General features: G+C 50.7%; 1 protein-coding gene across 1 annotated transcript; it reads left to right on the top strand.

The window, feature by feature from the left end:
• Positions 1-2,019: 2,019 nt before the first annotated feature.
• On the top strand, positions 2,020-17,265 carry LOC149348704 (BTB/POZ domain-containing protein 6-B-like). Its single transcript, XM_089588274.1, has 4 exons — positions 2,020-2,329; positions 7,634-7,785; positions 15,155-15,375; positions 16,428-17,265. Exons 1-4 carry the CDS (start codon positions 2,317-2,319, stop codon positions 17,080-17,082), a joined length of 1,041 nt encoding a protein of 346 aa, XP_089444400.1. The 5' UTR covers positions 2,020-2,316; the 3' UTR covers positions 17,083-17,265.
• Positions 17,266-17,854: the final 589 nt, after the last annotated feature.

The following is a 17,854-nucleotide window of genomic DNA, read 5'->3' on the forward strand; positions in this document are numbered from 1 at the left end:
CCGATCTCCTGTCTCCCAGGCTGGATTGTTTCTTTCTTCCTCCTTTCCACGGCGGCGCCGCGGCACCCCCGACCTCCCTCGTTGGAATGTCGTTTGTCTCCCGCCGGCAGCTTTCTTCTCTTGTCGGGTTGTCAGCCTCTCCTGTGTCCCTGTACGGCCAGGCAGCCTAATTGGGATGGCTTTCCCTCCCGCCGGCGCCTTTGTACCATTGTACCCCTTCAGTGGCTTGCCGCCGCTGGGGGCTCCGTCAACGCGGCGCCGCCGAACGCGGACCGTACCCCTTCAGTGGCTTTGCCGCCGCTGGGGGCTCCGTCTATGCGGCGCCGCCGAACGCGGACCGTTTAAGGGGAGACAAGGGAGTAGGACGGTTGAGCACAGAGAAGATTCCGCCGAAGATATGGGCCCTGGTAGCTCACGCACGGAACGTCACAGTGTTAAAGACCCCAGATGGGCGACATCAATTGGTGACAGGTGTTGAGTGTGGCATCTCTTATAGCTACAACTCAGCTTCAGGACGTGAACTCCACAAAAAAAAAAGACTTTACACAACTGCGCATAGATCAAATGTGTTTCTTGAAAACACATAGTGAACAAGGGAGGCTGTAGCTTCAGGGTTCTTGCCAGCATTTAGACAAGAGGGCCCACACGAATGCTCTTGTCGAAGCATTGGCATTCCCAAGAACCCTAAGGCTCTTTCCTCCCTTGTTGAATTTGTGATGATCACAGTCATGCCATGCTAGCTGAAAGGAATGTACGAGTGTTCTTCAAACATTCTCCAGCACAACACGGAAAGCACACATGCGAACATATGAAGAAAGCAATATATCTGCAATGTAATAGCAACCTGTGCGAATTACATAAGATATACCCATCTTCAGGTTTTAATGAAGAACCTGAATAATTTGCAGACAGATGAATTTATTTGTAAGAGTCAGCCTGGAGATTTATGCAAAATACAAGTATACAATTCTTTAACTGGGTAAGCTTCATGAAAATTTTCGATAAGCAATTGCTATCCAGTTTTTACTATGGTGCATGTACTCCTCGAGCTGCCCGTATCAATATTGCTCAACCATTATCTAGCGCTAGGAAAGCAGGGCATTATACGAGGTACGATGTACGTATTTTCATCGCGATGTTCCGTACTGCACTCTCAGCCCGCATATTTCTTACTAATAGCCTTCTTAATTCTGCGCTTAATGACACACTCGGTTGATGCATGCTGCACTTCAGTTCGATGCCACGCTTGTCTCTCACCAACAGCGTAAGTATTGCACCACTCATAAGTCGAACTAGATATGCGACGACGCCAAGGGTGCACGGTGTCAGTCCGCTTCCTTCGACGGAGCTTACTTTTCAACAAAGTGCGCAAGTGAACGCTGCGCAGCACGTTTCGTTTGGCGTAAGCAGACGATTCGACTAAACGCTCACTTCAGAAACTGAAACGTCGTCCACGCGACTTGCAGCGTGAAACACCAAACCTTGCCAATGACACTCCGCTGCCAAGCCACGGCCGACTCAAAAACACTCTGACGACGCAGCGAACGCAACTACGCATAACACATTCACAAGTTTCTCTTCGAGCGACGCGGCGCTACTCGAGCTACCCGAGCCGCGCGCGACCGCCGCCCTGAAGCTCGGCGGAGAAGGAAGATTGTGAGGAGAGAGAAAAAATTGAGGAGGAGAGGAGCCAACTTCCGGTTGCGAGGCGGCTTCACAAAAAGTGACGTCAGGGCCTCTCCTTAGTTCTTTCCTTCCTCCATGTGCTAACCGATGTACATGAAAGTGCAGCCGCCGCCACTTCCGCTGTGCAGTAAGTATATATTTATTCATGCTTACCTCCTTCTCTCTGAGATGCCGCCACCATCGTTTCGATTGGGGCGCCATCACAGGCACTTACGCTCAACTACTAACTGACCTTGCTGACGCTGCGACTGCCGTCCTTATCGAATGCTTATCGAGAGAGCGAGAGAGAGAGAGAGAGAGAGAGAAACAACTTTATTGCCATAGAATGCTTATCGAGGCCTGGACAGCCTGAGAGAGTTTCGTGCGTTCACGTGCGGTGTTGGAACACCTGTGAACTCCTCCGCGAAGAGCAAGGACACATGCGGTCCCGCTACATTTTGGTAGCGAACTGAGTCCTACCGTGCTTTGCGCCCCACATCTTGTTTGCCTTGTGTACTACAAAAGTGAACGGAGATTTGAAAGTAGCCGCTTAATCGCGGCACGACGCTTTGAGGGAAGGCACCGCCGGCGTCGACGCGAAAGCCAGTGTAGCAGTTGTGCTTCAGTGCCTTCGTTAGCTGCTTGGGAAGGATGAGCTATAACCGTAAGTATTCACTTTCCTGTATCTGATCGTACACCGCATTCATTAAGCTAGTTAATATGACCACTATAACAACGGTACCTCGCGCGTTCTCCGTTTGGTTCTGCTGTGCAAGGAACCACCATTCCCTCAGAGTAGCACAGCTAGTCAAAGGTCAATACATTTAGCTGGGTGCTATGAATTGATTTTTGAGCTAGGATTTTTTTTTTTTGAGCGATCGATGCACGAAGCAAATGAAAGAATCAAATAGGTAGTTTTAAACACTCTTGCTTTCCAGTGTGCACCAATCAGTAGAACATCACTGTTAGTGTTGTGGCGCAGACAGAAATACCTTTTTCTAAAGAGCTCTTAAATTCATTTTTGTTAATTATCTTGCAGTGATTTCGTTTGCGTTTTCGTATTTTTATTTTAATGTGCATAACAGAACTCGGATCCTGTAAAAAGACTAGAGTATCAGCCAGTAAATTAATTTGCTTCGCCCTCACTCGGCCATGGTAGAAAGATTACGACGCACTGTCGCTCGCGGAGCTGTTCTGCTTATGTGTTTTAGAGTCTGCCGACCCATGGTGCGTGGGCGATGTCAAGTGACACGGAAACTGACGCATTTTGTTGCCGCGTAAGCTCCCTTATTTCGAAGCACAAGCATTCTCTATGGCCCCGGCGCGCCGTTGCAATATGGGCGGTATCGGGAACGACTCGATAAGAGAGAGGCGGCGAGGAATCTTGTTTGAATGCGTGGCTGAAAGGGCTCACCTATTAGATAAGCACAAAGATACACTCGCTCATTTCGGCTCATTGTAAATATCACAAGTGCGTGCCTATATATGTTTTTTTTTTTTGCAATGGGTAGCGCTAACTTTCACGAAACGACATGGGACAGGGACAGAGAGGGGTAAGTCGTTTCGTCAAAGTTGGCGCTACCCACTGCAAAACATGTTGTACCAACTAGCCCCAGTCATATATGTGGTTTATATATATGTGCACCGGTTTATATGGTTTATATGTTCCGGGGTACAAAAGCTGGGTTTCGACACTACGGTGAACTTATCGGGGAGGCAATGGAGTTTACCACTTTACTAGCATGTGAGATGACTCGTGGTGTTTATTCGCTCAAGAGTCATCATCATCATGAGCCTGACTACGCCCACTGCAAGGCAAAGGCATCTCCAATATCTATCCAATCACCTCTCTCTGGAGCCAGGTGCAGCCTCCCTACCCCCGCAAACTTCTTAATCTCCTCCACCAATCTTTCTGCCTCCCCCTGCTATGCTTGCCTTCTCTTGGAATCCACTCCGTTGCCCTGAGTAAACATCGGTCATCTTGCCTTCGCATTACATGTCGTGCCCAAGCACATTTCTTTTTGATTTCGACTAGGATGTCACTAACCAGCGTTTTTTCCCTCACCCGCTCTGCCTACTCCGGTCTCTTAACGTTGCACCAATGAGTTTTCTTTTCATAGCTCGCTGCGTTGTCCGCAACTTAAGCTGAACCTTTTTCTATAGCCTCCACGTTTCGGCGCCATAGGTGAACGTCGGTAAGATACAGCTGTTGTAAACTTTTCTCTTCAGGGATATTGGTAAAATGCCATCCATGATCTGAAAGTACCTGCCTAATTCGCTCCACCCCATTCTTATTCTTCTATTTGTTTCATTCTCGTGGTACGGATATATGATCACTACCTTCCCTAACTAGACGTATTCCCTTGCCACTTCGAGCACCTCGCTAGCAATCGTAAGCTGCTGTTCCCTTCCGAGACTGTTCAACCTTACTGTGGTTTTCTGCATATTAATTTTTGGACCAACCGTTCAGCTCTGCCTGTCTAAATCATTCATCATGCTTTATGCGAAATGCGCGGCGCCATCTCTCGGCGCTCTGAGAACTAAGTCCTCCATGTTGGTTCGGTACAGAAAACGAAACCGCTGCCCAGCGTTGGGTTAAAACGGCTGCGCTTCGTTTGAAAAGTAAAATGGCGATGCAGTGTTACGCTACCCTCTCCACTGTGAAAAGACACTACGATGCGTGCCAGAACTAGGCGCGTTCCAGCTTTTCGCTTTTCTATTTTTTTACTCCGTCCCGACGTTTTAGTAACACAAAACACCATGCGAGGTATCATGTGTCAACACGCGGATCAGTGCGCAGCTTTCGCTTTCTGCGCTGATTTTTGACAAAGCTTTCGAGGCGATTTGCGTTTAAATTAATATAAGGATCACAGCATTTGTTGTCTCTGATCAAAATTAGAAACCGATTTCGTGCATTTATCAACTCTCCGGTCGGGCGTGAATATATATAGACCCATACTTGAACAACGTAATAGAGAAGGTAATTTTTTTGAGCGGGCCAATCGCTTGTGCCGTGGCGAAATAAGTTCACTCGAAGAACCATATGCCGATTACTGCTTAGTTTGCTACGTGTTCAGTTAAGTTTTTCCCGTGTTCAATTAGTTTTAGAAGGGCGAGCAAACTCTCTGGACTATACGCATATGTTATGCGCGTTAAGGAGTCTTTGTGAAGCAATACACCCTACGTATAAAAACTGAGGTGCGAATGCTTTATTTCTTGGGGATTCCTATACCTTCGATATCTGCGGCGACGAAAATCTGAAAAAAAGAAGCGAATAATATAGCTACTTTATTATGAAGGAGGGACGCATTTCTAAGCTAGAAAGTACGTGCAACAGTGTTCTGAAAACGCTTCAGGCCATCAGACTTTATTATCGTTGTGGCAATCTCCAACAGCTTGCTTCGCAACAAAGCCATTTGTCCAAGTTTGGGAGTAAGCTAATTAAGTTTCGGAAGCAACCGAACATGCTAATTTCGCCCCTGCACACTGTCACTGTCTGTCTAGGACGTGAGTCAGAAAACCAGAGAGGTGTACGTCTCCCAAAACAATGTTTACTACAACAATCAACAACTACTACAAAACTAAAAAGCAGAGGGTTGCATCACATAGATAAACATGCAAAAATCAGGCAGAGTTCCCACACGCAGGTGGTTTTAAGAACGACATCAGATAGTTCTAATTAGAGTCTTTTGAGTCCATGCAGCAATCGAATGAATGATAATGAGAGCAGTCCAATCGGTACTTAAGGTGGATGAGGAATGTCGCTAGAGGAGACCTCGCCGGGGCCTGCGGTGCGTAGCCGTAGGAGCGTCTCGACGGTCCGGATAGTTGCCGGGGTGCGTCGGCCTGGGAGGGCAACCTCAGAGCGTGTTTCCTTCACCGGCGTCAAAACTCGAGTCCCTGTGTCTCCCCTCGGGGCGGCCGCACGGAGGGGACGCCGTGGCATACCGACCTCCACGCCCCGCGGGTGCGTCGCGCCAATGTATCTTCGCGGCCGTGGGTTGACACGCACTTGCGGTCCCCGGAGCTGCGAGCCCACGCCGTCTGGTTTCCTTCGGTCTCCGTGTAAACGATTATTGCTTCCGCGCAAACGCGCGCACTTTGCACCGTCTGCTTCGCTCCTTCCCTGCGGCTACGTCTGCTTCGCCAGATGCGTGCCACACTTTTTATCTTCGTTTCCTTTCTTGGCGGGGCGTCTCGCACTCAGCCGTGACACACACACACAGCTTGACCAGCGTATCGAGTCCGTGCATGCACCTACAGCTGTAGCATCTTTCTCTAATCAAGCCGCCGCGGTGGCTCAGTGCTTATCTGAAAAAAAAAAAAAAAAAGCTGCGTCTTTGCTTGCAATATTTTGAATTATATGTGCATGCCTACTTTCCTCTTGTTAATGTCGACTGACTGACTGCGTCTTAAGCAGGACGCGGTTTCAACGAATTGTGGCGAAAATCAACCGACGCCGGGCTCTGAAACGGTGACGTTGAGAACCGCGGATGCGCATTGCACATTACAGTAAAGGAATCGAATTACGCAGCTGGTGGAGGGTCTTGTGTGATTATACTGCAATGCACAAAGCTCCTGGCGTCGGCGCGAACGAAAGTTCGCACTTTCACAGAAGTTTGCCAACACACGTGCGCACTCAGCGCAAAATAACCGCTCGCTACCCTACCAGATGAATTCGCGTCCACCTGGGAATAAAATAGCCATGATAATGCGTGATGCTTTAACTGGTGCTTTAATGCGAGCATTAAAACGACAACAGCACACGGTCACGGTTCGGCTTTCCAATCCACTTTCGAGTGCCGATTATTGCGATCATCAGCGCCAGACTTCAAGCGAAGCTGAGGACGTACTCAGCGCAAAATAACCGCCTCGCTACCCTACCAGATGAATTCGCGTCCACCTGGGAATAAAATAGCCATGATAATGCGTGATGCTTGAACTGGTGCTTTAATGCGAGGATTAAAACGACAACAGCACACGGTCACGGTTCGACTTTCCAGCCCACTTTCGAGTGCCGATTATTGTGATCATCAGCGCCAGACTTCAAGCGAAGCTAAGGATGCGGTAGGAGTAAGCTGGCGCTTATTGAAAGCACCTACATTTAGTCAAAGATCAGCTGTGAAAACAACGCAGCAGCTGAAGCTTGCCTGTTGAAATTCCACTCCCAAGAAGAAAGTACGCATAGCAAACGATGCACCAGCTCGACGAGCTCGACCGGACCAAGATGGAAACCAAAAGTTGTGGGCGCGGTGTTTGCCAGACCGCCAAGCAATTTCGCATATAATCTATTCATCCCCAGAGCGTCTTAACAAGTCACTGTCGTCAGGAAGTCGCTAATTACTTAGGTATTCTCCATTGCCTCTTACCCCCAATTGTTCCCAATCCAAGCCTCTGAATACCTACTGTGAACAGGCGTTGTAAAAGTGGTAGGGGTTTAACGTAGTTAAACCGCGTGGACATGCGAAAACGGGTGTTCATTCTTCAATTGGAGGCGATGCTTAAGCTCTCTACTTAGCATTCACAGATGGCGGCGAGTCCTCATATACCACTACCAGCGCAGTGGCGCAGCGTGGAAGCGATGTGCCACTATGTTGGCAGGTGGCTATGCGACACATGTGGCTCTTCCCGAGCAACCTATCATGGCCAAACTTAGCCGCCACCTTGAAGGGCAGGTTGTGACTGCGCCACAGGATTACGTGACCTAGGTGGCGCGACGGCCTCCTTCCATTGGCTACAGCTGGCGTGATGCCCCTCTGAACTTGTCCGAGCTTCCTCCCAGTGGCTGCAGCTTGCGCGACGCTCCTCCGTACTTACCCGAGTAAGCACGGGTCAGTTCGGAGCACAAGACAGTATGTCAGGATGACATGGATGATAAATACAGGAACATTTCATTTTGCGTATTTATGAAGTGCAAACCCCCGGTAAATGTAGTCCATGTGTTTGCAACATCCATAATTATATGCAGTGTACTGCAACCGTTGCGGGTACAATACCCCATGCGAGCACTGTCATGGGCAGGGCACGTACGGCTACGGCTACGGCTACGGCAACAGCTACAGTTCCAGTTCCCGGAAGAGCTACACTGCTGCGTCTTCTCAGACTGAAAGTGCGCAAGAGGTAAGCCCCACATGCGCTCCTTACATTGCTCTTGGTTGAACTAATTCAACAGCAGTTTGTGAAGCTAACTGCATTCCTCTGAAATGTGTGACTTGCGGTACCCCAAAAGGACACAGAGGAAGAAATTAATGCAATTTTGTTTGTTGGCAAAAATCTATTCCATGGCTCGCTCTGACAGTGTTGTTAAGCAGAGATCGACGCATTTGTTGCCGAGAACATTTGTATTTGAAATCGGAACATTCTTTTTCCCGCCATTGGATTCGAACTTGGGGTGTTGTTATGTCCGCGGTTGCCCCGAAGATACAAGGCGTTTACGAACACAAAAACTATTTATTATCGCTCGACTCAAGCGGTGCGCGCTGGCGGCCGCTCATCGGCGCGATCCGAAGTCATCTCCCGTGTCCAGACACGGCTCGCTGGTGCAGACAGGAGAGGGCTGGGGGGAAAGGAGGAAGGGAACGTCGAGAGGTTCGTCGGCCCCTCGTTCTCACGCGCAACCCGAACACAACACCTCGGCGGGAATCGCGCACTGGCTGAGCGGCTCGTTTGTCCCCCGTCTACGCGTCTACGCGCAAGACACAACACTTCCTCCCCCCTTAGAAAGGGGCCTGGTAGCGGTCAGGAGGCCGGCGTGCACGTGTGGAAGCGCGCTGTAGTACGGCCGTGGCATCAGAAGAGGCGCTTGCCGTTTCTGTATTTGGCGTACACCTTGCGTGTTGGAGCGGTGCGTCTTCCGCCACGATATCCCAAGCCACGGTACCAGGGGCCGAAGGGCTGCTTGTTTGGATCGGTTTCGTTTGCGGCGGTGCCTTCAGAAGACGAAGCTGGTCGAGGTGTCGGCGAGCAATGCCCCCCTCCATGTGTACGAGCCAGGATCTTTTCCCAATGCGTCTGTCTATAACAGCTGGGGCCCACGCGTGCTGTCCGTGGAATTTGCGAGCAAGAACGCGTTGGCCCTTTCGCATTCTCTTAACGCGGGGAAGATCATCTTCCGTCTGTCCGGTTTCAGGTGCTGGCTCTGGAAGAACGGCGCTCAGGTGGGTTCGCAGCTCGCGGGCGAACATGAGCTGCGCGGGGGTACGGCCGGTTGTGTTTTGCACCGTGCTGTGCTGTTTGAAGAGAAAGCGGGCGATGCGTAGATGCAATGACCCAGCTTGTTCCTTCAGTAGAGCTCGCTTGAGCTCTGCCACGTATCGTTCAACCTGGCCGTTTGTAGCCGGATGGTAGGGAGCCGATGTGACGGCTGCGATACCGTTTTGTTTGAAAAACTGCCTGATCTCCGCTGACACGAAGGCGCTGCCGTTATCAGAAACGATTTTTCTTGGCAATCCAAACGTGGCAAACAATGTTCTCAATGCCTCAATGACCGCAGCTGACGTTACTTTGGTCATCTGTTTTACCTCGACCCATTTAGTGTAGGCGTCGACAATAACAAGAAACGTGCTTCCCTCGACCGGTCCTGCAAAATCGATATGAATAGTGTGCCAGGGCTCACTTGCCTTCTCCCACTGTGGGGCCGGGGCCTTTGGTGGCGCCTTTTGATTGTCTTGGCATGTCTTGCAATTCTGAGCACTTTCTTCGATGTCGCTGTCGATTCCAGGCCACCACATAAAGCTTCGGGCGCATTTCTTCATAGCAACAATGCCTCGATGGCCTGCATGAAGCAGTGACATAGCTTGCGCGCGTAATGCTGGTGGGATAAGAACTCGTGACCCACAGGTGATGCAACCGCGGTGCGTACTTAACTCCGTAGCTCTCTTGCGATAGGCGTTGAAGCTTTCTCCCTTTAGTCGGCTCACGTTGCCTTCTTGAATGGCGTTGAAAAGCTCCGATAGGGATGGGTCCTCTTGGGTCGACGTAGCAACTGTATCTGCTGTTAGCGGCGGCTCTGGCAGGGCCTCGAGCATCAACACGTCTCCCGGGTTAGGTGGTTCTTCGTGGGTCGTGCTCAGTGGTAGGCGGCTCAGTGCGTCTGCATTCTGGTGCTTCTTCCCCGATCGGTGTACAAGGTCGTAGTCATATGCTGACATTTTGATGCACCAGCGTGTCATGCGTGGTGACAACATCTGCGGTATTAACTTCTGGGGCCCCAAAATGCCTAGCAGTGGCCTGTGATCTGTTATGAACGTTACCTTTCGCCCAGCGATGTACTGGCGAAAGTGTTCGGCCGCGTAGACCACAGCAAGCCCCTCGCGATCGAGCTGAGAGTAGTTGCGCTCTGCTGAAGATAGAGTGCGTGACGCAAAAGCAATTGGTGCCTCTCTTCCTTGACTGTCAGCTTGTGAAAGAACAGCACCTACGCCGTAGGGTGATGCGTCGCAGGCTATAATCAAGGGCTTGCTCTCATCGTAATGTTTGAGGGCTGTGCATTGCAAAAGAAGCCGTTTCAGGGCCTCGAATGACTCCTGATGGTTTGGCGACCAGGTCCATGGGACCTCTTTTTGCAATAGTTTGTACAGGTCGTTGGCCACAGTTGCTCGCTGTTCTAGAAACCGGTCGTAGAATGTAAGAAGTCCAAGAAAGGATTGGAGTTCCTGCTTGTTAGTTGGTGCTCGTGCCTCAGTTATTGCTCGCACCTTGTCATCAGTCGGATGGATGCCTTCAGCGTCAATTACGTGACCAAGGAATTTCACCTTGGGTACGGAAAAACAACATTTTTCCTTGCTTATACGCAAGTTTGCGTTGGCTAGCCTTTCGAACACTTGTTCCAAACGTGCAGCATGCTCCTCGTCTGATGCTCCTGTGACGATTACGTCATCGAGATAAACGCATGTTCCAGGAATTCCTCGAAGTATTGTCTCCATATACCTCTGGAAAATTGCAGGGGCTGCCGCTATGCCAAATGGCAGTCGTTTGACTTTGTAGAGGCCCTTCAGCGTATTGATGGTAAGCAACTGAGATGTTGATTGAAAGCGGCACGTCTGCGGATTATGCTGTTCGTCACAGCGCCAACAGCGCTGGACCTTTGGAAGTTTTTTCGAACTTGCCTTCGTGTTGTGGCTCTGGTTGTTCGAATGGCTTGTCTGGTGTACTGGCTCGATAGATCGCCGCATTTGTCGCTGCTGCTGCCCCGCACTTTCCGTTCGCAAGACGATGTCATAGGCTTTTGTAAACGTTAGGTCCTTCTCCGCGAACAGGCGCTGTTGCAAGGACTCGTCACGCAGTCCACACACAAATCGATCACGTAGCATGATGTCCAGGGGGAGCATCGTGGGGTTAGCTAGCGACAGGGATGATGTTGCTCCGGCTGACTGTTCGGTGGCTGCTGTGCTCGCAGGCAGCGTTCCAAAGTTGCAGTCGGCAGCCAGTTTCTTTAGTGCCGCAACGTAGGCACTTGCTGTTTCTCCCTCCAACTGGTCACGCCGTTGGAATCGAGCCCGGCTGTAGACTTCGGACGGCCGCGGGTCGAAGTGTTTCTGCAGTGCAGCTACGATGTCGTCGTAGGCCACGGCAGCTGGAGTGCTCGGCTGTACTAGAGCGCAAACGATGTCGTACGTCTCCTCCCCGCACAGCGTAAGCAGGTGGGCCCTCTTCTGGGCATTCTCCGTGATGTTGTTTGCCTCAAAATAGAATTGAAGGCGTCCAAACCACGATGTCCATGAGGAACCGTTGAACTCCGGTATCCGCCCAGGTAGCGTGAGCGTAGCCATGATTTGTTGTGCGGCGTAGCTTAACGCTGGGCTCGGATCTGCTTCCTCGTCGCCACTGTTATGTCCGCGGTTGCCCCGAAGATACAAGGCGTTTACGAACACAAAAACTATTTATTATCGCTCGACTCAAGCGGTGCGCGCTGGCGGCCGCTCATCGGCGCGATCCGAAGTCATCTCCCGTGTCCAGACACGGCTCGCTGGTGCAGACAGGAGAGGGCTGGGGGGAAAGGAGGAAGGGAACGTCGAGAGGTTCGTCGGCCCCTCGTTCTCACGCGCAACCCGAACACAACACCTCGGCGGGAATCGCGCACTGGCTGAGCGGCTCGTTTGTCCCCCGTCTACGCGTCTACGCGCAAGACACAACAGGTGTCCAGACCTGAAATGATTTTGTGACCACTGTTTGGAAGTGGATGATGGAGTAGCCTAGGCACAGAGACTAGCGCTAAAACAACAAGAAAAGAAAAATTAACTGAGTGCTGAGGCCGCAGTTTGCTCGCGAAAATATCCGGCGTTGCCGATGATACTCGCACTTAACTGCAGACTTTTCTCGCCTCTTCATTATAAAAACATAGTAACCGGTGGAAACTGGCCAACATCTATTTGGGCCTTGGGTACCTTCAAGAGCACTGATTTGTCATCAGCTTTTTTATTTTTAGGTATTACCGAGAGTAGTTTTCAAGAATTTAATTCAAAGCAAAACTGTTGATTTGACTTTTGAGGGCATTTTCTTTTAATCCTTCACGTAGTTTCCCCGCCGCGGTGGCTCAGTGGTTACGGCGCTCGGCTGCTGACCCGAAAGACGCGGGTTCTATCCCGGCCGCGACGGCAGAATTTCGATGAAGGTGAAATTCTAAGGGCCCGTGTACTGTGCGGTGTCGGTGCACGTTAAAGAACCCCAGGTGGTCGAAATTTCCGGAGCCCTTCACTACGGCGTCTCTCATAGCCTGAGTTGCTTTGGTACGTTAAACCCCAATAAACCAAACCAAACCTTCACGTAGTCTTCATTTGTCTGCACGCATGTTTCGTACTTGCTAGGAAGTTTGAAAATGCCTGTTCTCGTGGGAGCGTTTCTAGGCCGCCGCGGTGGATCAGTGGTTATGGTGCTCGGCTGCTGACCCGAAAGACGCGGGTTCGATCCCGGCTGCGGCGGTCGAACTTCGATGGAGGCGAAATTCTAGAGGCCCGTGTACTGTGCGATATCAGTGCATGTTGAAGAACCCCAGTTGGTCGAAATTTCCTGAGCCCTTCACTACGGCGTCTATCATAGCCTGCGTCGCTTTGGGACGTTAAACCCCCCTAAGCCCTGAAACAAACACCTAAGGAAGAACACAAAGAAATTGTCATGTCGCCCCCATATATGTGGTCTTCCCCGTGAGTAAAGATTTTAGAAGTGTCAGCGTTTTGCTTCATCCTTCATGTGTTTGTGTCTATTGCCATGCTGACGCCAGTATGTACCAACCAGCGCAGATACAGCCAGCTTTGTGGCGCTACTTGCAGTGCATAGTAAGTTCAGCGGAGAGTACCTATCTTACTTTGGGCAGGTACCCAGGCGGCACGGGTAATCGGCCCAATATTGCAAATGGATGGTTCCACTTTGGTCCTTTTTAGGACCGGCCTTTGCTAGTACGTTTCCAATCCGCTGATCCGGATCATGAGATGGAAAAAACCAGAAGAATAAGAATGGGGTGGAGCACACATAGCCAGCTGTCTCAGCTCATGAATGGCAGTTTACCAATACCCCTGAAGAGAAAAGTGTACAACAGCTGTATCCTACCGGCACTCACCTACGGGGCAGAAACATGGAGGCTAACGTAAGCGGTTCAACTTAATGCTGAATTCCAATGGCAGATCGAGACCGCTCCGTCGGATCGCGTACGGAGCGCGTCGGAGCGCGTAGATTTGCCACCTCCCAGTTTGCGATTGGAATGCCAGTGATCCCTCGGGAGCGCGACGCCAGCGCCGCAGCGGCGACCGCGGAAACTAGGCGCGCCGCCGGAGCGGACGCCCTGCTAGCTTCGTGTTCGAGTGCGACAGGAGTTGCGCGAGGCGCGATCTCCGCGTTGACAGACGCCGTCTCGGCGAAACAAAAAGGAGGTAGTACGAAGGGCGTAATGTAAAACCAAAGCGTATGTACAGGATGGTCCACTCTCCGTGAACACGCGAGTATGCGGCCGCGGTCTTCGGAGAGCCGGTGAGCCTGTCCCTACCGTTCACGAAAGAAGTGGCGGACGACGCGCAGGCAATTTGCTCGCTGCTCGATTTTCCAGCCTTGCGACTGCGAGACGCAAGCCGCTGAACCAATCAGCGAGACAGTCGAGCTTTCGGCAACGACGCCGCCCGCGGACACGCCGAGCGACTAACTGCGCTGCCCCTCGGCCAACGTTTCTCCCTGGCTGCCGTAGTCGTCGCTAAGCCTAACTGTTTTTCATCGATGCCGCAGCTGAGGGCGCTTCGGAATTGGCCAGCGCTGTAGTAAAGGTGCTACTCGCGTCACCGTTTTACTGTGCTCCTCGTCTCATAATAAAATAAAGACATGATCGATTTCTGCGACGCCTCCAACAGCGGAGCTAGCAGACAGCAGGCCAGCCGCACTGGGCATCAGGAAGAAATTTGCTTGTATCGCAGTTATCACTTCTACCAGCAACTCGGTATTGGCCAACGATCTTCAAAAATGATTCATTTGTTACATTCCTCTACTCCAGGGCTTGTTATGAACGCGAACAAAGAATATTAGCGCATTTTTCTGACGCCGGCGGCAGGCATATACAGGCCGGCAGCTTCACACTCGCTGTCCGTTTCAGACGAATCTTCACTGCTGGACTCTGAGCTTTCAGTGCCCGAGTCGGAACTGTCACTTCCATGAAGCAAAATTAGTGCCGCACGGCTCGAAGCAAGATCATTGCCGTCCACTGTTGACTGGAAAGTGCCCGTCTGTCCCGGCTCGCCCGGCTCACCACGTAGCGACGACAGGAACGAAGCGGCTGCTGCCGGTCGCGACCGGAAGCAGACGCGGCGGAAAAGAAAACGTCACGCGAGGTTCCGGTCAAATCCGCCGATTTCGGCAGATCAAGAATCGCTGCTCCACGGAGCGATCCGGGATTTACGCCTGATCCCGATCTGCCATTGGAACATACAACTCGCGCTCCCATTTTACCATTGGAATACGACTGATCCAAACCGAGCAGAAAAACTTGATCCCGATCTGCCATTGGAATTCACCATAAGTTAAGGACAACGCAGCGGACTATGGAAAGAAAAATTGTAGGTGTAACGTTGAGAGACCGCAAGCGGGCAGAGTGGGAGGGAACAAACTCGGATTAATGACATCCTAGTCGAAATCAAGAGGAAGAAATGGGCTTGGACAGGGCATGTAATGCGGAGGCAAGATAACCGCTGGTCCTTAAGGGTTACGGAGTGGATGTGAAAGAGAAGGCAAGTGTAGCAGGGGGCGGCAGAAAGTTAAGTGGGTGGATGAGATCAAGTAGTTTGCGTGGATACAGTGACCGCAGCTGGCAAAAGACAGGTTTAATTGGAGAGGCACGGGAGAGGCCTTTGCTCTGCAGTGGGCGTAGTCAGGCTGATGATGATGATAATGATGACCTATCTTGTGAAGTAAACCAGTCGTAGTTCACAGCTGACACTGGTGAGCCCTTGTTCTGGGGCTGGCAGATTTTGATGTGGTTTACAAGAGATTTCTGACTTCTATCATTTTCTTCCAGTTCTCTTTCGCAAGGTTTCTTAAGGCGGAGGACCTTACCGACGTAGAGATTGCTGTCGAGAGCGACTTTTTTCCGGACCAGCGGAAGTCGTTCAAGGCGCACAAGTTGATCTTGGCGCTACAGAACGACGTCTTTAAAGCCATGTTTTTTGGAGACTTCGCCAAGGAGGACCGGGTGGTCATCACCGACTTGCACCCGCAAGGTGTTCTAGGACTTCTTCGGTACGTTCACTTTTGATATCGGCAAACTTGCTACCTCAGCTGTTGGATTGTTTTCAAAGTCTAACATACTTTTCTTCTTCGACCCCACCCAGTGTATGCGTGAAGAAAAAATCAGCCGGCCTTTATTTCTATGCAACACATGCAAACATGATTTTTTACAGGTTGGAGCCCAGAACTAGGGTGATAGGTCTCAAAAGGATTGTTTGAGTTGATCTTGAACGTTATATTTAACTGCCACAAACGTAACACTAAAGGCTTTAAATGAAATATGTACCGCTGTTGGTGATCAACCGCTCGTAGAAGCCGTAATGACAGAAAATCTCGGACAGACTTACCAAGATCTCCGGGGCTGTCCCTTTTCGCAGCGTACACAACTCAGCCATCCCACTGAAGTGACACGTAACTACAGGCACATATTTGTACTTTTTTTTTCGTTTGGTGGCAGCGGCCCCAGTTAATCGGACGTCAGGGACCTATAGGATATTGTGCTTATGATGGGCTCGATCAAGGCGGTCCTCTTTCCACCTCTAGTCTTCCTTTCCTGACAGACATGACATCTTTGGTTATAGACGCGAAAAAAGACAGAACACAAGGCAGTTGTGAATGGCGTTTCGTCCCGTCTTTCTCCCAAGAAACGTGCGCGCCCGTGGCCGTGACCAAATTTTCGCGCCGGGAATCGGCTACGCCGCACACCCTCCTTTTCGCTCCTTCCTTTGACGGCAGCCAACCAGCGGCGTTGGAGCAGCCCCTGGCTGTTCTGGCAAAGAAGCCCACACGACTTGAAGGCAGTGACCGCGGATCTCTGAAGCTAGGCTACAGCGGCACTGATTTCGAAACGCTGACCCTGGAGTCGTTTAGGGAGTTGACGCCATGAGTTTGAGTGGCGCGCCAGGGAAAAAAGTGCTATGTTTATAAATCGGATTTTCTCGGAAATTACATCTTTTTGCTGTCTAGCAAACAATATAGCCGCGAAAAGACAGTAGATTGATTTTTACTAATTACAAAGAATTGAATTGTGCATTCGTCAGTGCCCTTTTAATTGTTCAATGCAGGTACTTCTACAGCGGTCAACTGGAGGTGGACAGCGTGCATCAGGCCCTGTGCACTCGAAGCGCGGCCATCAAGTACCTCGAGCCGAAGCTTGCCCAAATGTGTTCTGCTTACGTGAAGAGCAAGATGGCGGCGAAGTATGTGTGCCCGGTCCTGGATTACGTTCTCACTATGGGCGAAGATGACAGCGACCTTCCCACGAGGACTCTGATCCAAGCTGAAAGCAGCGCCGTACTCTCCTCGAACGAATTCGTGTCCTGTTTGGTGTGCACGGCTCATTACGTCATCGACCTGGTCGTCAACGTACCCGAGCCTACGGTGATGCGGGCCGTGCATGCATGGGCCGTTAATCAGCGCCGCAACGCGGCGGCGGTTGGTGCGGGAGAAAGAAGCCTTCGCCAGATTATGCAGCCGTTCTTCCCCAAACTGCGGTTCCTGGCGCTCACAGCCCAGGACTTTGTCTCTGGTCCGAACCTGTGGGGAGCCTTGAGTGCCGAGGAAGTGCGGGCAATATTAAGCAACATCATAAAAAGGGGTTCGGTACCTTTTCCAGCCGGCTTTTGCCAGACTGATGTTCCGCGTAAGGCGAAGTTGTCTGAAATGTCACGAGGTGCACCATCCAAGGCACGCATGTCAGGTCTTTTTCTACGTAATTGACCTTTCCTAATGGCAAAAATAAAACACTTGAAAAAACAAACAAACAAAAGTTCCGTAAAACAGTCTTGGTGCTCTCAGTTACTGAATGTTCGTGCAGTGTAGTACAGCATGCAAGCTGTGCTACACCAGAAGTGCTTGGCCCCACATGACCATATAGTTATTATAAGTTTAGTCATACGAACACTGTTGACGCACGTTAAGACGAAAATAATGATGGTACGAAGTGTCGTTTGAATATAAGCTGCCAGCGTCATCTGCATAAAAAAATTGTGTGATACGATCAACGCACCTTTCATGACACACGGGCAACGTGCACAGAAGCAGACCAGGTAAAGGAAGCATGCAGGTACATATACAAGCACTTCTTTTGTGCACAGTTTTTATTGCGTGCATAAAAATCATGTACTCTAGAATGAATAAGTGGCGTGTGTTGGGCAGAGTACACGTGCTTATGTTTTATATTCGTTACAAACAGCATGCGTTGGACCACAGCACAGTTCTGTCAGATTAACCTGCAGGTAAAAAAAGGATAAATCACATTTAGAAGGTACAGTGGGCTCGGCAGCAGCACATCGAGCACAATGCTCAGGAACCCATTTTGCTTCATTGCGCAGGTTTTGGCCGTCTTGCTGCCCGTACAACCATCATGCCTCGGTTATGATTTCTTCGAAGTGCCTTCATATCAAGCAAGTGACGTTTGCTTCGAGACTCCAGCACGTGCCACCCTTTGCTTGATTAACCACCCCAGCGTGCCTATCACCACCGTTTCTGC

Source organism: Amblyomma mixtum, chromosome 4 (genome assembly GCF_055824585.1).
Source record: "Amblyomma mixtum isolate Tamu chromosome 4, ASM5582458v1, whole genome shotgun sequence".
Lineage (NCBI taxonomy): Eukaryota > Metazoa > Arthropoda > Arachnida > Ixodida > Ixodidae > Amblyomma > Amblyomma mixtum.